This window comes from Onychostruthus taczanowskii, unplaced genomic scaffold (assembly GCF_017590055.1).
Source record: "Onychostruthus taczanowskii isolate IOZ18803 unplaced genomic scaffold, ASM1759005v1 scaffold116, whole genome shotgun sequence".
Taxonomy (NCBI): Eukaryota; Metazoa; Chordata; class Aves; order Passeriformes; family Passeridae; genus Onychostruthus; species Onychostruthus taczanowskii.
The window spans coordinates 1,220,537-1,246,739 of NW_024498294.1; the positions used below are offsets into that span (position 1 = coordinate 1,220,537).

The 26,203-nt window shown below is 39.4% G+C and overlaps 1 protein-coding gene across 1 annotated transcript in view; it reads right to left on the reverse strand.

Moving 5' to 3' along the window:
• ATP2B2 (ATPase plasma membrane Ca2+ transporting 2) overlaps positions 1-26,203 on the reverse strand; it is a 388,824-nt gene that overhangs the window by 43,582 nt on the left and 319,039 nt on the right. Inside the window, exons 13-15 of the mRNA XM_041427564.1 lie at positions 24,566-24,808; positions 8,532-8,566; positions 5,482-5,716 (exon numbers count right to left, since the gene is read on the reverse strand). Coding sequence (XP_041283498.1) covers positions 5,482-5,716; positions 8,532-8,566; positions 24,566-24,808 — 513 coding nt within the window. The remainder of the gene's footprint in view (positions 1-5,481; positions 5,717-8,531; positions 8,567-24,565; positions 24,809-26,203) is intronic.

Consider the following 26,203-nt stretch of genomic DNA (forward strand, 5'->3'; position numbering starts at 1 on the left):
GTGAATTGGGAGAGCAAACTGGGGGTAAATGACTTCATTACCTGCAGCTGGAATTGGAGCATTAACCCCTGATATGTGAATGGCCAAACTGATAATTGTGTGAGAAACTCGTGCCCATGGCCCACCTTGGGTGCAGCCTCTGGAGGCTGTGGCTGCCCGACCTGTGCCTGCTGAAGGCTTTCATGAATCCCCACTTTATTCTCCTAACCTTGCCTGGCCTCTGCCCTGGAGGCCCTTCCAAGGCATCACAAAAGCAAGGCAAGGGCAAAGAAAATTCCTGAGTCAGAGGTAAAACACAAGGCAGGTGTTCCAATCCAGAAAAATTTCAGGCTAAGAAATGCCTGAAGCAGGAAGAGGAATCAGATGTGTTTTATTGTTGCTTGACTGTTGTGGAGTTGGGATCACTCCACAAGCAAGGCAAATCTTTTATCAAGAAGTAAAAAAAAATATCGTTTATATCAGTTCCTTCAACTTTCTACAGGCTTGAATAAAAACGAATGCTCTGCAGCTTCTTTGACCTTTATCAAGCTGAACATAACTACTCAGAATGTGTAAATATGAATGGACAATACATTTTTTCTGTACATTCTGTACAGAAAATTACTTCTGATCCAAGCCTTCCTTTCAACAAGCTTTTAAAAGTTATTGTGATTTAGCACTACTTAATTCATGCTTATCAACAGGTGTAATTCCTAAATACAGGAGTTTAAAATTAATATATTACATATTTCAAAATCATTAAAATGAAGCCTGATTTTACTTATGCCTTTTTCTGCATGAGATAAATTTCTGCTGCACAGGAAATGTATCAGGGAGAGAGATATATTCACGATATAACAGGGAGTGTGAGATTAATGTAGGGGCTCCATTCTGACTTGGCATCATATACATCTTATTTAAAAAAAAATCAGGAATTAAAAGAAAATATTGATTCCTAATAATTAAATAAAACTTTACATTTACTTTGGTAAATGAAGACTATAGAAAGTTCCATGTATAGCTCAGTTTCAGCTGGGGGAAAAAATTCTATTCCCTTAAACTGCATCCTAATTAATTATAATTTCTAAGTAAATATCACTAACCAATTAATTCAGTCTCATCACATTTTTGCATTATTTTGCATTATTGTTATGAAAGCATTATTTCTTCAAGAGAAAAACAGCATTATTTAAAGTGGAAGAATAAGGAATGTGTTTAACATGTCCAGAACAGCCTGGATGTCATTCTTCAGCACAGCACCACTTCTCTAAATTTCATTTTTACCTACAAGAGTCTAGAGCACCCCAGGATTCATCATGAAGGTTGAAGCCCTCCACAGAGCTACAGGGAAGTGAACTGCCCTACTCAGAAAATAGAAATGCACAATTATTAAATATTACTTTAAAACCCCACAACTATTTAAGAAAAGGTATCAAAATGGGTGTTACTGTCTGTATTCAGTGCACCTTGCTGATCACACCCTCCAGCACAGATACAATTGTGTTGGGCAGCTCAATGCCAATTTGAGTGGATTCATCTCATCCATTAGTGCAGAAAATGCTGAGAAAAGGAAACACCATCTCCAACATTACACTGCTCATTTTATGCATTTCTAGATATTTTCATTTCCTCTGCAGCCACAAGTAGGGGACACAGCTGAGGGTTTTTATGACAACCCTTGCCCTGAGCCAGTGTGACAAACCTTGGGCTTTAAGGGATTTCCTGGGGCCAGGAAGGCACTGAAAACCCTAAACCCCTCCACCACACCACAGATAATGGTTCTTCCAACCTGGGAGTAATTTCATACCATATTTGTGAATATTTATTAAAGGCATTTTGTGGAGTTCCTGTTTTCCAAAATACCTCCCTAACCCAACACCTCGGTGAGGACCAGAGCAGCACTTTTCCCAGGATTTCCAGGAAAATCCCTCCACTCTGAGTGTGTCCACAGGATGTGCTGTTTGCAGGAAATCTGTCAACACAGATCACAAAATCAAGGGCAGAATTCAGGGACAGAGCTTTATCTTCCCATTTCCTCACCTCTAACTGGGAATATTTTCCCCACAAATTGTACACCCTGGAAAAATTATTTCCACCTGAAGCCTTTTAGTGATGTGAAATAGGTTTCTATAAGGGAATGTATGATCAAGTTCAGTCTGTTCTTTAAGCAAATGACCCCTGACTTCCCCGGTTTCCACATTCATAATCCTGCCTAAATCACATTTGCCAATTGGAATTGCTTTTGGTACCCACTTGGAGCTATGGTGACCCTCATGCACAGAACAGGACAGATTTAGATGGAAATCTGGAAAACCAGCCCAATGGATGGACCATGAAGGAGAAAAATAAATTACAGTGCAAGCAGCAAAAAAAGGGTTATTCCCATGAAGGGCCAGTCCCATTGAACAAGGTCAGGGGAGGACAGCCCCAGTTGCAAACATGTCTCAAACTCACGTCTAACTGGAGAAATCATCCTGTTTTCCTCTTCTGTCATTTTCTGGACAGCTGGTGGGTGGTATCTGATTTAATAGTGTGTACAGTAATTACAGTTAAAATATTGTTCATATTTTTTTTTATTGCTGCAAGGGAGAAAGAGTGTTGGCAGACTGAGTGGGCAGAGGAAGCAGATATTTTCCATCAGTTTTGCAGAGCTTAAGTACACATTTCACAATTTTTTGGTTTATTTTCCCTCTGCAAAGCAAAAATTTCCAATGCAAGCATGCATGCACCAAGTATCCAACACAGGAATATCTTTCCCAATCAGGTGACAAATAAATAGGAGATATTTGGAAGGGATTTACGTTCATCTCCCAGAAATAACAGACTGGAGGCGTTTTCTGGCAGATCAGTGTGAGCCAGTTCAGGCTCATTAAAATCAAGCCAGAAAGAGTGTCAGGATCAACAGACAATCTCTGCAGGAGAAGGGCATCTCTCTGTTTGTTCTCTTCCTGTGTATTTATTAAAGAAAAATAAAAAACACACCCACAAAATATAAATATCAAGCAAGTAGTTCAGTGCCTGCTATATCCAGCAGCTGCTGATGACTAAGCTGGTGTCTGAATTAACCTGGGAATATGGAAAAGCCATGGGTGTCCATGGTGGGTATTCCAGAGAAAAACTCAACAGTTGCTGGGCATCAGTGCTAAATAACTCATTTAAATTGGGTTTTTTAGTGTATGGGGGAGATGTGAGTGCCAGAAAGCTCCCTGAGTATCCCAAGAATATCCATGGAAGCAAGAGGGAGGAAGGAGTCCTCCAAAACAGCTGGTGTTCCCACGTGGGATCACTGCTGGATGCACAGGAGCTGTGTCCCACAGGATCCATGGCACAGCCCAGCACCCTCCAGGGAAAAGGAAAATCCTGATTCTTCCCCAAGAAATACAGGAATGTAACTGAAGGGAAGGTAAAGGCTGCCAGGACTGGGACCTTTATTTTTGGAATTACCTGATTTATCACCTCCATCCAAATAAATCCTGAGACCCGCGAATATTGAGAATATTGATAAAACAGCACTTTTTGTAAGAATTATAATTTTTGTGTTCTTTTTTTCCCCCTACAGAAAGCACTTTGAAAATGCATAAGCTCCAGTGGGGAGTCAATTTAATGAGCAGATTCCATTTTGGCAAAATATTCCCTATAACTGCTCAACATCTTGGTCTTTGCATCAGCAATGGGGATTTCACACATGCACATTATGATATTCCAACCAAGTCAGATATTCCAAAATTACAGAGTTTTCTGAACTTTATGTTTTTCTCCTGGCTCAGGGTTTATTGGTTCATTTAATTCCCCTAAGGTACTGCTTCTTATAATGCACAGAGTAGTAATAATTTAAATATTGGTTTAAATATTTTCATGATGTTGTTGCCACTTCGAAACAGTCAAAAGGCACAAGGTGGAAAAAACCAAAAACCCAAGTCCCAAATGTCCAAAATTTGCTAAAATTCTGAAATTGCAAATATTTTATCATGTGTCTAGTACTAAAGTAAAAATGTTCCTGCATGTTCTGGTGTTAGCCTAGGAGAAATTCAATACAATATTCAAGTGTTTATTGAGAAATAAGATGTTTTCCTGCCTTCATATCTTTGATTCTTTACATAGAAGTCAGATCTACCCTCTATTTTTAGCAGAATTATTCACTTTTACCTCAAGCTCCCAAAAAATTATTCCCTACAAGATAAGAGCAGCTCTCTTATACAACACCCTCCTAACAATCACATGAAAGAAGAGTTTGCAGCTCTTTTCCATAATAACTGCAAATCCCACTGCTCCCCAATCCCTCAGTCTGTCACGCCACACGGAACTTGACTTAAAGCTGTTTTCTAATGTGGATCATGATTTAATTTAGGAGGGGGAGAGGATTGATTCACAGTTCCAGTGCCCATTGACAAAATATTTCTGAAAATATCTGTATTTTCTGCAAAGTATTTTCCGCAAAATATCCTTATATGCTAGCTGGAGCATTAAAGGAGCACTACAGACAGAACTTCTAAAGGACATTTTCCAACATTTTGAAAGCCTTGCAATGTCAGACATGGGGACAGATGGATTAGCAGCAGGAGACCATCTGATGACAGATAAAGTGGATGCTGTTTATCTGCTCTCTGTGGAGATAAGGAGTTTATCATCCAGTTGTCACCTACACAAGATTTACTTTATATTTTAACCTTCATATTGAGGTAAAAACCCAATAAAATCCATTCTGAGGCAAGGCACAGTTGTGCAGTTAGTACCTAGGTTTGTGTTCTGCTAGTTCCAAAGTTACTGTCACTATTTTCAAACCCTAACATGGAATTAATAATTCTCTACTAATTATCAAGCACCAAAGAGAGAGATCAGAATTCTCTAACTCGACCCTTTGTATTTCTGCAGGAATATAATTTACAAGTGTAGAAGCAGGGGTGTGCTTCCCGTGTGCACACCTACTACTGATTTACTCAGTAGTGAGCTGAAATTTTATACATAAAAAGTTGAGTTGAGCTGAAATTATATATATATATTTGTACAAGCCAAGTAAATGTGATATCCATGACAACTGCAGACTTTCCTTGTTCAAATACAACATTAAAAACAAGTTTTCCTGAGTAGTCACCCAGGTACAATATTAAGTAAAGTGACAACTATTACAATAAATGGCAAAAACTCCAGTTTCTTTGGAAACTGTCATTATAATCATGGCAATTTTAATCACTGCACTTGTCTTCCCTTCTTTCAGAGTTGTACATCACTGCACTGCTTAAAGGAAAATTCTTTAACATGTGGGAGCATTACAAAACCTCTGCTGATCATCTCAATCCTGCAGTGCAAAAAGCCCTATATTCCTTTATTTAAATATAGTTGAATTTTATAACCTTAATTATTTGGCTTTTTATAGATAAAACCCATTTCTAAAGCTGATTTTCAGCTTCTTTGAAAGAGCTAATTAAAAAAAGAGATACAACCTGTGAGAAACCTGCCACTCAGATTATGTCCAGCTTTATATAAGATAAAAATTGGACGTACCTCTGGCCTTACTGGGTCTTCAATGCCAACGACACAGATGCAAGTCAGGTCGGATAAGATGTCGTTCTCATTGTCCCAGTCAGGCTCGGGGCTGCTGGGGAAGTCTCTGAAGGCCACACAGATGGTTCTCAGCCCATCACAGGCCATGGGCTCAATCACTTTCTTCACCATCTCGTCCCTGTCGCGGGGCCTGAAGATGCGCGGTTCCCCAGCCGCGTTGAGGATCCTGGAACACCTGGTTTGGGCAGGGAAAACGAATAAAAACTGAGTGTGATGCCTTAGCATTTTAGCTTGTCTATTTTCCATATATTTGTACTCCTGCAGCTCTTTAGTGTAGAGCTCCAAACCCCACACTCAGTGTCAGCTGCAGCTTTCCCATTTTGGGCAGACACAACAATTCCTCTCCAGGCCTGACAATCAAGGACACCTCACTGCCTCAGGCCCCAGAGATGGGAACAATATGGACTTGGGGGAGCAAACCTGGGGTCAATGACTTCATTACCTGGAGCTGGAATTGGCAGATGAACCCCCAATGTGCAAATGGACCAAACTTATAAAAGTGTGAAAACCCCTGACCCAGGGTCCATTTTGGGTGTAGCCCCTGGGAGGATTCATCTTTCCTAAATGTACCTGAAGGCCCCTCAATAAACAGAACTGCTTTTTATTCCCTTAATTATGACTGACCTCTGTTTTTAGGTAGCCCCAAAAAGGCATCAAGTGTGCATCTGCATAAAAACTCCTGACCCGTGGTAGATTTTTGGGTGTAGCCCCTGGGGGCTTCAACTGCCTGAAATGTACCTGAAGGCCCTTCAATAAACAGAACTGCTTTTTCTTCCCTTAGTTTTGTCTGGCCTCAGTTTTTAGGTAGTCCCAAAAAGGCATGATAACCCTTGGAAGAGGGCAGAGGGAACGGCTTTGAGCTGAGATTTACCACAGGGAGCTCCAGCAAGGACCTTCTGCTCCCCACAGGTCACCTGCAATCTGTTCCATCACCTGCTTGGAAGGGACTGAGCCAGGATCTTCCCCCAGTCATGACCCTTGCAAAATTTTTTTCAAACATCTCTCCTGTGCCTTTGGATTATTTACCCATAACATTTCAATTGCAAACAGCTACTCACATGCAGAAGAACCCCCAGACAGATGTTTAAAAAGCCCTGGTTACACCCAGCAGATCGAAATAGGTTTCTAGGTCAAACTACAGCTGCATTACCAGGGCTTAAAAACACCAATGCAAAGCCAGTATTGACCTGATACTGAGTTTGGATTACAAAGGGAATTTTCAGAATTGTTGCACTGGGAAATAATTGACTAATAAAAGGTTTTAAGAAGAAAGATAACATTCTGAGCATAATTTAAAGATGTGCTCCAACTTGTGAAATTAGATTAGGAAATAATTCCCATTTTTGTCCTCACTGTTTACTAAACCTCCTTTTTCTCACTGCCCCTTCTCTGCAGGAAGACCCAAGAAGTCCTTCTACATTAAAATGTCAGGATTTTCCATATTATCTGAAGTCTTAATTTGTTGTATGTAACTCTCCTGTGTTCTACAGGTTGAACTACTCCTTTAGAATAACAATGACATTAAATATTCTAATTTATTAACATGAACAATGAGCTTTGCTAGAATACCATATCACCATTGAGTGTTCTATTTCAATACAGCATCTCAACTGGAAAACAGAGGAAAACAAAAACTTTTTAAAATTAAATTGCAAAATATTTCCACTTCATACTCTAATTACTCAAACAAAAGACAAAATGGACCATGATGCACAGGAATTTTTCTCAGTATAATTAAACAAGTTATATGTAAAATTTAAAATAACCAACAAGGATGAATGTTGTTCAAACCACGTGATTTTTTACTTTTGAATTCCTAATACTGCCAAAAGTAGTACTAAAGAACTGTGGTCCTATCAGAGATATTCCCTTGCTACATAATTTTAATCAATATTTTAATGTAAGACATCTAAAGCAAGAATAAAACATCCCAATTTATAACCAAATGTTACAGCTTTTTGCAGATACAGCTTCCTTCTACTGACTTCAAGCTAAAACAACAGAGATTTTGCCTGTTTATCTTAGACAAAAGCTGCAAAATGAAAGAGTTGAGTCTTTTTTAGCCAAGGATTAAGAATTGAAAACTTTGCTCAACTAAATAAAGTTTCCCATTACAAAATGGGAAATGGTTCCAGAAGCTCTGTTGGCAAGAGGCTGGCAGTGAAATACCAGCCCTCAGCTGGTTCAGAATTTGTGTTTAGAATTTCACTGGGATTCTGGAGCCAGAGCAATGGTTTAACCCCAGCTGGAAACCAAAAAAAGGAGCCTCTTTGCTCACTACCCCTTCCCCCTGAGATGGTATATGGGGAGGAAAATCAAAAATACATCAACCCCTGGGCTGAGATAAGATCAGATTCCCTACAAACACCTGGCAGCAGCTGTGCACCCTTAAAATGCTGTGAATTTATTTCCACAAGGTCTCTACATAGGAATAAAAATCAGCTTTTCTGTCTCTGTAGACTGGGATCCTTGCAACCTCAAGGGCAGACCTGGAATAACAGCATTTATTGACAATTGGTCCTTGCACAGTTTGGAAGTTTCTGTGAGGTTTCTGTGCTAATGGTGAACAAGTTGCCTGTGTTTTACACAGAGCAGGATGATTTGTGGTACCACACAGCTGCTTCCCAGCTCAGAACCAGCACTGCAAGGTGCAGGGCTGCTGAAATTCAGTTAAAATAAAGTCAAAAGTCAGCTTGAATTGGGGTCAGCAAAAGGGATTGGAGAAGAGCAGTTATGAACTTGGGGCTGGTTGTGTAACCTCCCTGGCACCAGGAGACCCAGACTGCAGGGCTTCCACACTGTCCTGAGCTCCCTCACTGCATTTAAAGCCCAACACTTCAATCTTTGAAGATTTGGTGGTTTTTTCCTACTCTTTTGCACAGTGCTGAGTAGCTTCACATCAGTGTTCCCATTTACTTATATTTATGTTCACTTACATTCATGTCCACTTATATTAATGTTCACTTACATTTATGTTCACTTATATTTACCTGTTCATCACAAAGTAAATTGATCTCCTTTTAACCTTCAAAAGATTAAAAATATTTTTACACTGAGCTGATACAGATCTCTCCCTTCACAATTCCCAAGAACTAGAGGTCAACAACCCTTAAGGAGAAGGAGCTTCTGAATTCCTGACTTTGACAAGTTTGCACCATTTTCTGGGTCCAGTGATTGCACATCCAGAATTCAAAGCCCTATGGCTGATACATTTGGAAATTAACTGGAAACCAGACAACAAAAATGCTTGGAAACCCTTTAGCAGATGCTTTACATGCCCTGGTACCTGAGGTTGGATATATTTTCCAAATATTATTGGATTTCTTACATGTGGTACATAATGGTGTTACACAGTGATTGCTACACAGAAGAGAGAAAAAATATTAAATGTTTTTAGAAGGATAAATACAGCTTCTCTAAAATAAAATCATTATAGGCTTAACCAGGAACTTTGATTGTGAAGAGTTTCTGACAGAGAACAGAAAAAAAAAGACAACATTCATCTCTAACAGTGCCATGAATTTTCAGAGAGAAAGAATCAAACAGAAGGTGATGGGAGAAGGAAAAGTGGTTTTTGCTAATTCCCACTGTATTGCCTGTTCTCTCCCTTTTTTCCTGCTATATCTCCTGCATGATTTAGACACTTAAACATCTCTGTAGCAGACGGGAGGACATGGAGCTGTTGTAACATGAGAAAGTTTAAACTCAAAATTGGAGGGAGGAACAGGATCAAGAGAAAAAAATGGGTTTTACTGATGGTATCAGTAATCCAGCACATCAGCAGCATTCCCAGGCATCAAGCAGGACTGAAGCAAAGGAGAATGCAGAGAGGTAAATCATAAATAATCACCTAAATAAATAAATAGCTAAAATTTCACCAGGGCTGCCCTTTATTGATGTGTCCCCCATATTTCTAGTCGAAAACACAAAAAAGTGGGATATAGAAGCTAATTCCTTCTGTTCCCATCACCCACAAAACCCCAAGATCCACAGCAGTTCTATCTCTTGGGAAAATGGCACCAAACAAATCACCTCAAGTTCTTACTATTTCCTTTAGGCACCAACAGCCACCACCAAAGGCCTCTCAAAACCAAGGCAATTTATTCCAAACCCTGGCTGGCAGGTAAGGAATGACCAGCTCATCCCACATCTAGAAAATCAAAAATAAAAGCACAACGAAACACCCACAGGGGATCTAAAATCTGAAGACTGGAATCAAAAATGTAAACAAGATTATTTCATAATAACAAAGTTCTACATTAAGAGGTTGCTCCAGTGTGAGTTTTGGTTTAGTATTTGATGTATTTTGGGTAGAATGTACTGAATGGTTATAATTGATTTGTAGTTGAATATATTGTGGTAAAACAGTTAATATTATAGGTATTTATATATATATATATATATATATATATATATATATAGGTATAATTATAATATTAATATTATAGGTATGTTGGATATTGGTGTAGATGTTATTATAATTTTTTATGTGTTTTGGTTGAGTGATTGGAATTTAGTAGTACTTGTGTGTGTTTCAATAGGAATTGGAGGAGCTATATTGTGTTTGTAAAGTGAATTTATTATTACTGTTATATTCGTGAAGGGAAGATAGTGATTATTTGGTTTTTTTGTGGTGTAAAGATTTATAGTATGGGGGGGAGATATATTGTTTTAGTGGGGAATAAAAACAGAAGTGAGTTTTTGATGGGAACTAGGTGGCATGCATCAACTGTGAAAGATGCATTGTAGAAGGACCATGGGGGAAAAAATACAGGTGACTGGTATGAGAAACAATAGCAGCATTGTGTGGCAAAAGCTAACAGGCTGAAAAACATTTATAAGGAACTGTAACCAGGAAATGTGTTGGTTCTGATGGAATGGCGTAGAGTTTTACATCTCTTGTGTTTCACTCTTCATTGAGACTGATAATTGAAAAATTGAATTACGCCAAGTTTGATATCCCTCATTGTTTTCAAAACTATTTAAGCATCAGGTCTGCCCAAACTGCCTAGGAAAAGGGTAGCAGGAATTTTTGTCTGGTTCCTGTATCAGTTTAAGAACAGGTTCATGTGTGATGGAATCATCCAGGTACAACTGGCACCACCAGCTCTCCCACAACAGCTGGAGGATATTGAAAGGCTTCCTGCCTCAGATTAGCTGGGATGCAGGGTAATTATTTCATTTTTGGGAGGACAATTATTGAATGGCTTTTCCTATTATCTGAAAACGACCTGAAAACGATGCCCAAACCAAGGCAACATTTTGCACCGCATCATTCTCCTGCTGCTGCTCGAGGTGGGGACAAGTTTGTTCAGCTATAAATTGATATAAAAATGGTGCATTTCAGCATCTTGCCTGCAACTCCAGCAAGGCAATTCTCCTCTGAGAGAGGGCCAGCTGGAATTATGCAATGGATCAGGGTGACATTTCCCAGCAGCAAAGCTGAGGAGCAGCACTGATGTGGCTCAGTGAATAAGGACTCGTGCTCCTTTCAGCTCACAGAACAGGGACAGGGAAAACAAGGATACAGCCCATGAATTCCCCCACGAGTGGCTCTGGCAGAAGGGGAAATCAGGCATGAAGAGCAGACTGAGAGGCTGGTGTGACAGTCCCCACTTCCCCTCGCTTTGAATCTCACCTATTTTTACATTCACAAAGAGTTTTTTTAATAAAAATCCCTCCATTTTTATAGCAAATAATTTAATTGTCCTTTTAATTTGAAGGATGTATCTCCCTTTGATTCACTTTTTAAAAAAAAAGGCAAAAAAATACTTCCACAAACATGAAAGTTGTTGATTCTTCTCACTGATTTAAGATGGACATGTCAGGTTTGTACACAATTTTTGAAAAATTGGAGATTTGCTCAGGGCTTTGTCCAGTGGGATTCTAAATATCTGCAGAGAAGGAGACTCCACAACTTCTATGAGCAACCTGTGCCAATGTTTGACCACCCTCACCTCTAATTCAAATGAAAATTACTATTTCTTTCAGCCTCACAATCAGATAAATAGAGGGATAGCTCTAGCAGAAGTAGTTAACAAAGCTAAATTTAACCATATTTATCAGTACAATTAATTTAATTTGGAGTAGAGCAAGGTTTTCTGATTTCAAACTATAAATAAAACAACTGATAACTTTTAAAAATTAAGAATATCTATTCATAAGGTCCTGCACATGTAATTTAACAATACCTATGTTAAGGAACCAAACACTGACAGAGATGTTGCATTTATACATCACAGTTCAGCAGTGACTCCATAACCTGAAGATATGAATTATTCCTCTCCATCTTCTAACCCCTTCTGGTTCTCTCATTTGAACTTTTTCCTTTTGTAATAAATTGTCTACATTTCAAGACAAAAATAATTAAAACAGGAGGCTGGAAGTCTTTTAATTTAAAAACCAAAACTAATTATGAAAAATCTCTCCATTCCAAATGACAATAATTTGTGGCTGGGTTTAAGCAGGGGTACATTAATGCACCACACCACAGTGCAAAGAATGAACTCTGCCTTGTTACGACACTACTGATCAATTCTTAGTTATGATTAGGATCCTTCAGCCTTGGTTTCCAGATGAGATTAAACTGAATTTTACTGGCACAGATTTTTCTCCACATTTCCCTCACAGGAGTCTTGGCATTGCACTCCAGGATATTGTTCATCTGTATTATTTAGGGACCTTCCTATTGTTATTGATCAAACCCATTCCTACACTCCCTTAAAATGTGCCATTTCATGACAATTTAGCTCTGAATTTGGAATATTGCCTATTCCTTTTCCAGACATGGCCACTAAAAACCTGCACTCTTGTCATTTTGTGCAGCCCCAGGGAACTGGCAATGGTTGGATTTATTCTGGCACCATCCCAGCTTTAAGTGCAACAAGAACTGTTGACAAGAAACCTATATAATCAAACTAATTAGACACAGCAATTGTTATAAACTTACTTTAATCAACAACTAATTTACTTTAAATATAGTCTAAGTACAAGGATTTTATTTGAGTTTGCTACAAAGAAAGCCTCAGCACTTCTTCTGTTACCAATATCAGCAGAGCCCATACAAGAGTGACAAAAAGGACAATTTCTAAACCAAACTGGTAAAAGTTAGGAGCAGATTAAGAGATTTTATAAATTCCTAATGAATTCTTCAACACATTTGGCAAACACTCCCCAAATTGCCATGAGCAACAACCAAGCTGAGCATCTTTCATTTCAAAAGAGAAAGTGCGCTTAATGGCAGGGCTGTAATTGATGGCACCCAAGAGCTGCTATCTTGGGTTAGACCTATAAAACTCAAGTTTTACTGCCTGTTGGCCCTAGACTGGCTCTGTGAGAGCTGAACACAGAGCAAACAGGACAGAAACTGCCTGGGGTGGAGCCCATCAGGTAGGAAAGCTCCAGGTCCAAGGCAACGTCCCTAGTTCAAAAAGTGTATTTCCAAATTAGACCCAACACTGGGATTTACATGGGGTTGGCCAACAAAAGCCTTCAAGCAACTGCCTTAGGGCTGAAACCACACCTTTTAGGTTTAAGGAAGCAGAGATATGTTTTCTTCAGTCTAAGCAGCATCTGTACATTTGGAAAATGTCCTTGGAGCCACTCTGCTACACGCTTAAATCATTTATCAACAGATTTTTCCCTCACATCTCAATCTTTTCTCCCATCTAGCCCATAGTAATATTCAATGATTCTGACCATGTGATCCTCATATCTCATCACCTTTTATTAACTATTTAACTCTTTTAATCAAAATTAATCACATTTTTTAAAAACATCTCCACTGCTAAGCTGAGTTTCCTCTCGTGCCTGTTTTTGCCTGGCCATCGTGCATGAATTTCAACCACAAAATGTGAAAGCCATCACCTATTCCATGGTGATGGAATTCCATCTACATATACCCACTCTCATTTCTATTTGCATGGTCGCCTCTATGCTTCTTTCAGCTAATTACAAGTGGAAAAACCAATCAACCTAACATCCCCTTGCACAAAAATCCACCAAAACCCAGTCCCATCATCTGAAAAATATGAACTGTGATAATAATCATAATGTACAAGAATTTAATCATGCATTAAATAACAGAAAATGCCTGACCTTTACAGATGTGTATCAAAAACCTGAATTTTCATAAAAGAAAGAATTTACAAGTGGCTGATCTGTCCATCCAGTTTTCACATGCAAAAAACTTATCAATAGTCTGGGGATTGTCTGTTTTTCTATTAATAGAACCAGATGGGGAAATAAATTTCTAGAAAGACCAGACCAAAGCAAAGATTAATCTTAATACTTGCTGCCTTTCTTGTGGCACCACAGCTACAAACAACTTGTACAGTCGAAGGAACTAAATATAGTGAGTGCAAAGCAAATCTAGCCACATGAAAAAGGAAGTTTTTCCACTTGATTGAAGCTCCTGATTATAGCCCATCATAATTACAGATCTCTGTTAATAGGACTCATTTCCAGAGTAAGGAGAAGTGTTCTTCAAGCACCCATCTCCAAAGGAGTCTAAAACTACCAAGAGCAGATATTTCACTGCTGATACAAAATGTGCTTCTCTTTACCAGCACGTATCAGCTGCAACTATTTTTAAATTGGTTTGGGTCTGTTCCATTTGGGGTTTGGGAGGCAAATGGATGAGCTCAAGTGGATGTAATCTGTCAGAGCAATGCTTAGCTAATCTATTTTCTCAGAGGGATTTTTTTGCATGATTGGTGGGATAATGTTTGGGATGCATTCTAAATTCAGTCCTCTGGCCAGGCCCTCTCCTTGTCAGGACACCAGGAATGATGCCTTGGCTGGGCAGAGCCACAGACGGAGGCTGCAGCCAAGTTGTGCCTGATTATTCATTCAGGAGGAAACGGGACAGCAGTGATGGAGAGCTGGAACATCCTGTCCTTCCTTAGAAAAAAATTCTCCCAGAAAAATCTTGTTTCTCACCTCTTCCAAATGCACAGCCCCTGTCACACCAGCACTGAGCACTGCCAGCCTTTGGAGTGAGGGGAAATGGAAGGGGATGGAATAAATGGAAATGACAGAAAAATAAAAATGGCATTAAAAACCTGTTTAACATGCTCAAGGCTTTGCTTTGGTGCTATGGCAAATGAGCCACATCTTTTGCCCAACTCTCATCCAGAATTTCCCAAGGACAAGGTGTCCCAATGTCCCTCAAGGGACAAGGACTCACCAGGAGCCAGGCACACTTTACTGCTCTGTGTTTGTTACCTGCACAGGTAAGACCGGCTCACAGATTTATTCCATTTACCCCATTCCATTTATTTAAGGCAGGCTCACAGTGCTTATTCTATTTATCCTAATTTTTTATAATTTCTAGAAGGTTCTTTTCCATGCAAGGTGTCTGCACAGCAGCTCTGACATTTTTTTCAGTGATGCTAAAGGACTAGATGGCTTTGACTAAGTTAAAAGAATCCTTATAAAATTTGAAAGTTTCCTGTTTCCTCTGCAAGGTTCCAGCTGGGAAAAGGATTTTGTGGGACACATGTCCAGCCTGCTCCCTGTCAGTCTCATGCCCCTGGGAATCTGGATCCATCACAGCCACATGCCTTTGGGAAGCCAGAGGCCCTCCTGGATCCCTGGTGACAATTCTCCAGGTTTCTGCCCATCTGAGAGGTTTTGCTGTCCCAGACCCACCTCTAAAAGCAGAAGGGCCCAGGATTTTTTGACACCTTCCCACACCCACAAATAACCCAGACATAAAATTGGTTTTATCTCAAAGGAGCCAAGAGCTTCACACACAAGAAGAGAAAACTGGAAACTTGACAGAAAAATGGGCTCTACCTGCAGGAGAAAGCGGGAATTGGAAATTGAAGCATAGATTTTACTTATCATACATTTAATACTGATTATCTAAGTTATCTGTGGCTCAAAAATAATATAATTTTGCTTACATTAAAAGCAAATTAACAGATCTTGTGAACTGCAAGGTCAGTCACAAAGAATAGCAATGAAAGCCAATTTAAAGTCTTGTTCAAGCCTGCAAATAACTCCTGCCACTTATTGCTATGAAATCAACACATTTCCTGTCAGATTTATTCCTGATCAACTGTACTTCAGATCTTGTAACATTTGCAGTTTCTTGGTGATTGTTGACTGGCTTCTTCCCCAGAGGAATAAACCACATTGGAGCTCTGAGAGTACAAAAAAAAAAAAAAAAAGAAAAAACCAAAAAAAACCCCAAAAAAACAAACAAACAAAAAGAAAACTATACTAAAACTGCATTGTATATAAAATGTATATTTACACAATATAAATTTGAAAGGAAATTAATTTCCTATTTCATTACAAGGTGATTCACCCACCACATTGATTTCTAATCAGCCTGTTTGTGTACCTTATAAAATCACCACCATTTTCTGTGAAATTGGTATTAAATCATCACATTGGAAGGCATTATCTTCCTGTCGCTGTGACTGAGAGCACAAAGAAAACTCACATTAAAACAAAATGTGCCTGAAGTAATTGGTTTACACCGACTCATGTGAAAACAAAAGCTCCCATCAGGAAAACATGTTTCCTGAGAATATTCCCTGAAAAGTGCTAACACCACAGCCCCACCAGCACATCAATCAGCTCCAAGGTGTGATGACTTCACCTCAGCAGGGTGACAGAGGAGGAAAAGCAGCCCAACACCCTCCAATAATTCATTGTGCCAAAGTATTTTTAAAAAAGAAAAAATAGTCCTAAAATGCTCAGACAACAAGAAGCAGCATTTATAAACCCTGATGAAAACACTGTGGAGCACCTTGCAGGAAACACTGATTTTTAAAACTTGCACTTTTGGGAGGAGCTGGAGATGATTTTCTTATGACAGGACAAGATTTGTGCAGAATAAGAACATGAACATAAGATAAATAACATAAAGGAAAATTCTATGCAAGGCAATGAGAAAAATACTTGTTGCATCACAGCAAGTTCAAAATCTAATTTACTCATTTGCATACCAGCAAGAAGGGGAAAAAAAACCCCAAATGTATAAAATGATATTATAATAATAAAGAGTTTCCAAGTGATTTCAGACTGACTAAAAGCTTGCAGTGAATATTGCTTGCAACAGGAATTGGTGGAATCTGCAATTACCAAACTGGAGTCAAAGGAGGCCAGGATGAAGGTGTTTATTACCATGGGCTCTGTCACTTGAGGAAATGTGACAAATCAAAGAGGTGAAATGCCATGGAAATGAAGAAATGGAATTTAAACTTTTGGCTGGCATGGGAATAACTTGTCAAGTAGGACTCTTTATTTATCCTTCTCCTTTTCCTCTGGCCATTTGTTGCTGGGGCAGCACAGTCACCCCTTTCCTTGGCAGGAAATAAGGAAGGAGGGAGGGAGCTGCTGGTGCCCAGTGCAGCCACAGTTCCAGCTCACTGGGAGGGGATGAGCTCTGTCCCAGCACATTTATCCCACATTTATTCTCTGTCTCCAACACCTGTGTCCCTCTGCAGGGAATCCCCCCTTTCCTCTGGCAACCAGGGCACCAAAACCCCCCAAATCCCACAGCCTTGGGTACATGGCAGAGGGAGAAGATGGCCCTGTTCCCATCCCTGCTCCTAAATCCCATCTTCTGCTCCCAAAATCCCCCCTTCTGCTCCCAGATCCTCCATCCCTGCTTCCAAATCCCCTCTTCTTCTTCCAAATCCCCTCTTCTGCCCCAAATCCCCCTCTTCCTTGGCAGCTGACTCCATTCCACCCCTCACAACTCCCAAAAAAAAGGAGATTTCATTCAAACCCAGCTTTTTTGGCAGGCCAAGGCCCCGGTGCCACCGGCAGGAGGAGCAGGGTGGGATGAGGGGCTGTCCCAGGCTTTGCACAGCCCAGCCTTGCCTAATCACAGTTATTTCAATTATGAAGTCAGCTGCTAATTTAGGGAGAAAAGCTGTTTTTGTACCTCTTATTCTACACAACTCCGATGGTAAGTGATGTGTGAAGATCATTACTTTCTGCTAATCACCGCCCCTAGAAGCACAGACAATTAACTGCATCATCTATTATCCCTAATAATTATTATTTACACAATAAATAAGATGGACACTATAGGTTGGGGTTTTATCCCTGCCTAATTAATCCTGAGAAAATGCTTACCAAGGGCTTTAGAAAAGTTTGAAATATGTTGGGGGGGATTTTTTGGGTGATGATTTTCTTGCTTATATTTAGAAAGATTCTCTGGCCTGCATTGTCTGTTCCCATCCATAATTTATAGCTGCTTACACAGTTGTGTAACACTGGGAACAAAATACAAAAAATCTGATTAAATATAAATTTACCTAAAATAGGAATTGTTTTGCCTAGGAAATAAAACCTCTCACGAAATATACAGATTTTTAATGATCAGTTCAATCAATTTTCAACCATATCAAGCAAATTTTTCATTTTAATTGGCTTAAATGCACCATTTAGCTGGAGATACAGACAACATTTTAACCCTGTCACCTGAGGTCTTCAAAAAGAAGATTTTCACAAATTTCCAGTACCAAGCTCATGTGCTGAAAGCAGCCAATAAATGACTTGCAGCATTATCCAGAAGCTGTTTGATTCCTGGGATGCCTTTCCTGATCTAAAGCCACCCTGAAAATCACATGGGGTATCGGAGGCAGGAAAAGAAACCCAACACATTCAAATCATGCATTGTCCCAAGATATTTTGTTTAAAAAAGAAAAAAAAAAAAAAAACAAACCCAAAAAAACAAGTGCTCAGCCGACAAGAAGCAATATTTATAAATCCAGATGAAAACACTGTGCAGCATCTTGCAGGAAACAGTGATTAAATTTAAATTTAAGTGATTTAAAAATCACTGTTTCTTGCAAGTTTTTAAAAGTCATCTTTAAAGCCCCATAAGTGAACCTGATTTTCTGCTAAGCAGATTTTCCTCTGCATTTCTCCTGGTATCCCATATTTAGTAATTTATTGTACCCCTAGGGCTGCAGGATCCAAACTGTAAAACCTGGAGCAGTTCCATGAGTTGCCCCAGATTCCCTTGGTGTTTTTTTCAGACAGGGAATGAAATGAGCATCCTTGAATTTCTCCACCAGCTCCTCCCAGTACATTTTTCTGAGCCATTTTCTGGATGGCTTTAATTACACAAGGAGAGGATTTTAGGACTCCAAGTGCGTTCCACAGTGCAGAAAGGTGACTCCAGCCTGTTTCTCCTCCCTCACCCAAAACCAATGGCACCAACGAGCTGGTCCAGTGCCATTAGAATGGCTAAGATGAAAAAATTAATTTCTTACTGTTTACTGATTTCCTGTATTATTATGTGAGGATAAAACCTTGGACAGACCTATCCTTCCATAAAATACCTGTCAAATAGCACTTCTCCTCCCCATCAGCCTTAAAACACAAATTATGAAATCGTGACAGAGTGTCTGAACGGAGAATTTACTTTTGAGCATTGCCTGAGGAAAGCAAGCAGAGATAAACAAACATTCTGAAGGATGGTCACTGCTGAATTGTCACCAAAATTCCCTCAAGCCTTTCTGTACCAACACTGGCACTGCAAAGCTCCCTGTGGACAGAGCTTGGATTTGTGGAGCACATGGTGCAGAAAAGCAGGGAAAAGCACACTGTAAATAGAGGAGCACAGTGTGGAGAACTCCTGGAAACTCTTCTGCTGCCAATTCTGAATTTCCTTTCCTTTCCTTTCCTTCCCTTCCCTTCCCTTCCCTTCCCTTCCCTTCTCTTCCCTTCTTTCTTCCCTTCATTTTTCCTCCTTTTTCCTTTCTTTTTTTCTTCCCTTCCCCCTTCCCCTCCATTCCTTTTTTCCTTCATTTTTTTCCTTCCCTTCCCTTCCTTTTTTCCCTTTCTTTTTTCCTTCCCTTTTCCCTTCCCTCCCCTTTTTCCTCCCCCTTCCTTACCAGTTCTCCCTTTCCCCCCTCAATTCACCCTCCCTGCAATTCTGTTTTTCCTTGTCCCATTATCTCTTCTGCTCCCACAGCTCTGGCCAGGCAGGTCAGCCTGAATTGGCCATTTGACCCCCTGATAAATAAATAACTGATTTTTTCCAAACACTTCCAATCAACAGCTGGAGCTGCCACTTGTGCCCTGATGTCAGTGGCAGAAGGAAAAACAGAATTTAGGCCATGAGAGACTCTATTGTCAGTTAAATTATCATAAATGAAAGCTTTCCTCAATCTATCCTTACTATTTTTTTTTAACCACTTTTGTGCCCATTTCTGTCCTCATATTTTGTGTCTGGAGGGGTTTTTAAGTATTTATTTTGATTTATTTTTTAAAGTATTTATTTTTATTTCTTTTTTAAGTATTTATTTATTTTATTTATTTTTAGGTATTAATTTTACTTTAAGTATTTATCATTTTTAGCAGCAATGGGGGAACTGAACTGGATGAAATAAGAAATGGCTTGAACCTTTATGTGCAGCAAAAATAAATGGGAAAACCATCTGTACTGTAACACAAGAAACAAAGGGCTTTGAGAATAGGTTTTAAGCAATCCCTACCTGTGAGTAAAAATATCCTTGCAATTCTATATGCCAAAATAACTCAAAAAAGCAGTTTGGAGGTCAAAAGCTGTTTTCTTATGGTTCTCCTTGGAATAAAAAAGGGAATTCTAGTGACACATAACAGCAATTTGATTTAGCAGAGAGCCCCTGGCAGACAGCTCTGCTGCTGTAGCCTCAGGCCACAGCAATTCCCTGATTTTCTGCTGATAGGTGTGGCCTAATCTGATCTGTTGAAGTTTGATATTTTTTTTAAATGAAATTTAAAAAACCTTTTCATAAACACACAGAGTCTCCATCTTCTTTTCCATTTGCAAAGCAAAACTTCAAATAAATACAGAAACATATTAAAAAATATATATACGTACATATATAAATAAATAAAGGTAGCTAGATAAAGGGAAGTCAGATAAGATGAGGGAGCCACAAGCAACCACTGTTTAAAAAGTGATATTTCAATTCTCCTTCCCATCACTAATGCCTTTACACATTAATGTGGGGAAATGTATGGAAAAATCCATCAACTCACCTGCTACACCTCAAGTTTCGAAATTATTTGGTAGGAAACTTCCAAACACCCACATTCCCCCAAAAAGTTTGAAGTAGGTTTTTTTGGTTTGTTTTTTTTTTTTTTTTTTTTTTTAGAAGACCTTTTAAAACGTCAAGATAATTCAAGTATTTGATGAATAAAATTCAGTCTTTGAATAAAAAACGAAATAAATCTCCAAGAAAGAAGCACATTTTGCACTTTGCACACCTTCTCAAAGGCTGCTCCTGACAGGAACATTGTGTCTCCCAGCAATCAGAGAGCTGTTCTTGCTTGGCATGCAAATATATTCTCCCAGATAAAAAGAACTTTCACCTGGCTACCACATCCATGTTCCCAATACCAGCAATAGATTTGCATCAATCCTTGCAAAACAGCAAGATTGTGCTAAAACCTTATTTTTCCTCCTTTCACCATTTCAGTTTTGTAGAATGTCATTGCTTCTTATGGCTTCTGTGTATTATGGGTGTCCAATATGTTATTATCTACCTGCTCTGCCTTTCAGCTGCAATAAAATTGTCTCTACTCTTTGTGTTTTATTTCATTTTTTCCTTTAGGTTTTATCCAACAACGACCCTTTTGTCCCAAAAGCTTTCCCAGCTCACATTCACAACATGATTAATATTTACTAACATATAGACCAACATATTTTTATTTTATTTCCTCTGGGGAAAGGGAGTGAATGAGGAAGGGAGTGAATGTTTTGCACTTTCCTGTGACTTGTCTTCCTTTGGTTCAAGTTTTGCCACTACATCCTGCCACATTCTGTGCAAAGGCACCAAATCACAGCAAGAACAGCCCTAAAAATTCAGATACTTACCCAGCACAAGCAAAAGGAGCCTTTTATCCCTCACACCCATCAAGCAGCAAATGGAAAGTCGGTGTTAGATCCTCACACTAACAGCTCCAGCTGGGACTTTTCCACTGGTGCTGAAAATCCCTCAGCTAAAACCTAATTGTGGTGTCTTCTTAATCAGGCATATCACACCCAGCCAGGAAATTAAAAGAAGAAATTCCTTTCTAATTAAAACTGGAATTATGAAAGCGAGAGCTGCACAGGAAAGTTGAAATCAGTGGTTTTGGTGTTTGGAGTCTCTGTTTCATCACTGCTTCTTGGCATCCAAGATCAATGTGCTCCTGCCCCAAGTACAATCAAAGCATTCCCAAAATGCAGATTTTGCTCTCAGAGTCTTTGCAGCCCCCACCCCAGCTCACACGAAGAAATGCACAAAGCCTGAATTTATTTCCATGTGGAAGCAGGAATATTGAACACAAAGGTTTGCTGGAGAACAGCTTCACACAAACAGCAGAAAAGTTGCTCTGAAGCTGAAGGGATGCAAAATCAGCTCACCCAGCAACTTAATCTTGGAAAGCAGTAAAAAGAGCTATATTTAATGATGCTATTGTTCACTTGGAATAATTTGTGTTTAATTTCTCAGGGAAATTCAAATCTTTTATGCCAAGCACTGATATTATTCCCTTTTTATATTTTTATCAATGGTTCAGTTGCCCCTTAATCAAAAGACAATGCAAGAGGGAATATTTCTCATTCAGCAGAGCATCTTGACTAATTTTATGGTCCCCTATGTGATCCCTCTGAACAGAAGTTCACACAAAGAGCAATTTACAGCACACACGTAGCTGGAGAGCTAAAAATAGAATATGCAAAACTCAGTCTTGGCAACAGAACCCTTCCAATGCCCTTTGGGTTTCAGCTGATATTCACAATTTGATTAAACATGCTCCAAGAATGAGAGCACGAGCATGCATTCTGTATTAGCAGGAAGGAAAAGAATTCTGTCTATTTATCCTGGAAACAACTCCCTCAGGTGTTTTTTTACTGTATTTATTTGGGATGCAAAATGGGCTATGGAACAATATCTTGTATCTTAAAGGTCAGCTTGTTATAAACTGTGAATAAAATGAAATCCCCTGAGATTGGAGCTGTGGTTCTCATGGAGTCCATATTTCAAAGCTTCAGCTCTTAAGATCTAAAAGATCTTCATTAATTTCAAACAGATAAGTTCAAGCAGTCACGGATCTGCATCCAGAGGATTTCATCCCTTTATCAGTTTAGAATCAGTCTCTGTGCAAAGCTAAAAAAGCACTGACATGCTGAAATATTGACTCTTTTTAATAGACACATAGAACTAATTCCAACAAGGAGCAAGGTAGCCAAGTCAGAGAAAAAAAAATTATATTGAGACCATTTTAGAACTAATATTGACCAGAAATGTTTCAATAAACCACATGAAAAAGACAGATTATTAAACTTAATATTGTAAATGTGGAAGGTCTGATGATTTCCCATTTACTCTGGGATTCATAGGGGTCAACTGGTGCGGAAGATGAGCAGAAACACTTTGATCTCAAAATGAACAGCAAAATATAAAACTCTGTATAAGCCTCTGCCAGTCCCACCTGACTGAAGAAACAACCCCCTGCCTGCCCTGCTGCTCCCTAGGAAGTAGGAAAATTCTTCTGGCACTGGGAATGTTCTCCCAAAGCCTTCCCAAAGTCATACCCCGTGCCTTGTCCTGATCCTGGCTGTTCAGGGTGTTTTATTCTCTTTCTCCAGGAGGAAGAACCTGAGCTGACTTAGGCTGTAACAATATTTAAACAACCAAAGTGTATTTTCCTCTCCCCAGCAATCAAATACTACATTTGTGAGAGCAGGAATTACCCAGCAAAAGCAAACTATTCTTGCTGGTTTGGAAATGCACAAATGAAATTTAAGGAGCTGCTGCCATAAAATATCCACTCTGAGTTATCACACAGGATTTGTTTTCTCTGATTGCATTTTAAGAGACTACTTTTAAAACAAACATCAAGTACATGCCTGGCTTTATTCTGCAGCTCAGTACAGACCTATAAAAAGGACAATACATGTATTCATAAACTAGAAAGAAAAAAAATCTATTTGTTCAGCAACGTTAACATTCAGCTTGACCTTTTAAAGAACAAATCTATTGGAATTGCAAAAAATTTCAGTCTCTTAATTAGCTCTGCACAAAAGAATCAGATGAAATCAAACGCCACAAGCAAACAGGATATTTTCCACTCTGGCCTCCTGTACAGAGTGAATAAAATACTTCAGGATGTAACTCACCTGAAACCATTATGAAGAAAGATCATTAACCTCACTGATTTAACTAATTCAATTTGTGCTCTTTGAGCATTAATTGAAATTTCTTAGACACAAAAAAACCCCCCATTTTGCACATATGAAGACTCAGTGAAAACCAGATGTGTTACCAACACATTTGTGTTCCCAAATTTATCTGCACCAAAACTGAGTCACCCCAATCTAATGACACCAGGAGTTTTTTAAATGTCTCATGGCCATTTTTAAATAAATCCCTGTTCTTGGGGGAAAAAAAATACACTTTTTAGAGCACCTGTTCTCATTTTGAGGACCTCAACAGTACTTAATGCTTCATAATCAAAAACAAGACATTAAAGAATTAACTTCTCAAAAAAAAAAAAATTACACCTCCTTCTGCTGATGCCTCAGGTTTGAGCTTTTCTGTTTTTCAGATTCTGTGCTGCTTTAGTATGTGGGTGTGAGCTTCATATAAGGGAAAAGTAAGCTCTCTGCACAGAGTAGGGAGACAATTCCTTCTCCAGCTGGGGACCAAGGAGAAATGATCCAAATCTCAGCCCAAGAGCCTAAACAGTGTGGACTGAAGAGAGAAAAATAAGAAGGATGGGATTCATAACCTAAAGCTGGAATTGGACAATTAACCTCAATATGCATATGGAGCAGAGCTGATCCCAGGGAGAGACCCCGTGAGCGCTCGTGCATTTTGGGACCATTTGGGTTCATCTTGCCTGCAGCCCTGGCTGGGCTCTTGTGGTGCCAAGGTGGATCCATGGAAGAGATCCTTTTCATAAATCCCAGCTTCATTCTTTAACTCCATCTAGTCTCTGTCCTAGGGCAGCCTTCTCAAGGCATCACTGCTAGGCCACACTTAACAGCCCCCCCCAAAAAAAGGCACCTACTCACCAGAATTTTTGTAGTGTAAGCACTGTTGATAGCAATCGCATTGACCAGCAGCTCCATGGTTTTGGCAGGGATGGAGTCGGGGTCGGGGATCTCCTTGTAGTGGACGTCGCCCACGTAGGCCTGCACCACGGTCATGCGGTTGGTGGTCAGCGTGCCCGTCTTGTCCGAGCAGATGGCCGTGGCGTTGCCCATGGTCTCGCAGGCGTCCAGGTGCCTCACCAGGTTGTTGTCCCTCATCATTTTCTGAGGGGAAAACCCACCAAAACCCAAGTAAGAAATCCTTTGATGTCGGCTTTGACGGGTTTTTAGTAATAAAAAGGAAAGCAGCCCATGGTTAGTCCTGCTGGTGAGAACAAGATGTTCTCTAGAGCAGAGTTTTGGCCCAATAACCCCAATTCCCAGTCACAGACAACGAAGCTGTGCCTATCCCTGAGGTAATTTTGCCTTTGATAAACTAAAAGGGTTGCATCATTTTCCTGCAGTAGGTTTGCATTTTAAGGAATAGCTGAAACAGGTTGTTGTCCCTCATCATTTTCTGAGGGGAAAACCCACCAAAACCCAAGTAAGAAACCCTTTGATGCCAGCTTTTGAGGTTTTTAGTCATGAAAAGGAAAGCAGCCCACGGTTAGTCCTGCTGGTGAGAACTTGAAGTTCCCTAAAGCAGAGCTTTGGTGGGGGCCAATAACCTCAAACCCCAGTTATAGACAGCAAAGCTGTGCCTATCCCTGAGGTAGTTTTGCCCTTGATAAACTTTTAGAAGAGTTGCATCATTTTCCTGCAGTAGGTTTGCATTTTAAAGAATAGCTGGAACAGCAAAGATGAGCTAAAGGAACCAGAGATTTTTAATTATTGTTATAGCAAACATTTGGGATTTTTTCTTAACACTGCTTGGAATGCCAGGACATTATCTGGCAGCACACAGATGGACCACACGTTTTGGGGGAAAAGCAAAAGAGGAAGGGTATCAGAGAAAGGACATCAGGAAAACGAGAAAACATTTTCAAAGCAGCTACATTCTTCATTAGCAAAGCCCCATCCTTCAGACTTACTTCCTCCTTTTTCCTAATAATTGTGATATTTGACTACACAGAAGCCAAAAGATTCCTTCCTGAACTTCCCAAGTTAATTTGTTTACATGCTAAATGGAAATCAACTTTACACCATCTTCATCTAAGATTCCCAGAATGTTTAAATCATCTAATTAAATTGCTCAAGTAATCCTGAAGTCCAGGATGTTAATCCTCTTTAATTTCCTAATAGAACCATTTACATTGACTTCAAAGAACTGCAATTGCATTTAAGAAAAGTACATGAAAGCTTCAGTGAAACTCTTAATTTCTTTGAGAAGCTCCAATTTCTCTGAGAAGTGCTCCTGAAAACTTCAAATCTTTGTCAAAACTTTGTAGAGTTGCACAAGAAAATCTGAATACAAAATTATTCTATATCAAAAGACTGGACTATTCTCAGAGTACATTCTGCTCAATAAATTCCTGGTTCCTTGCAAATTAAGTAGGTATTTCTACTGCTTGATATTCCTGCACTGTGCAGTTTTAAGGAGATGTGTTGGAAGATGTATTTGCATTTTTGTTAGAAATACTTTCAATATTAAAGTGTTCTTTAAAGCAATTTCATGAATAT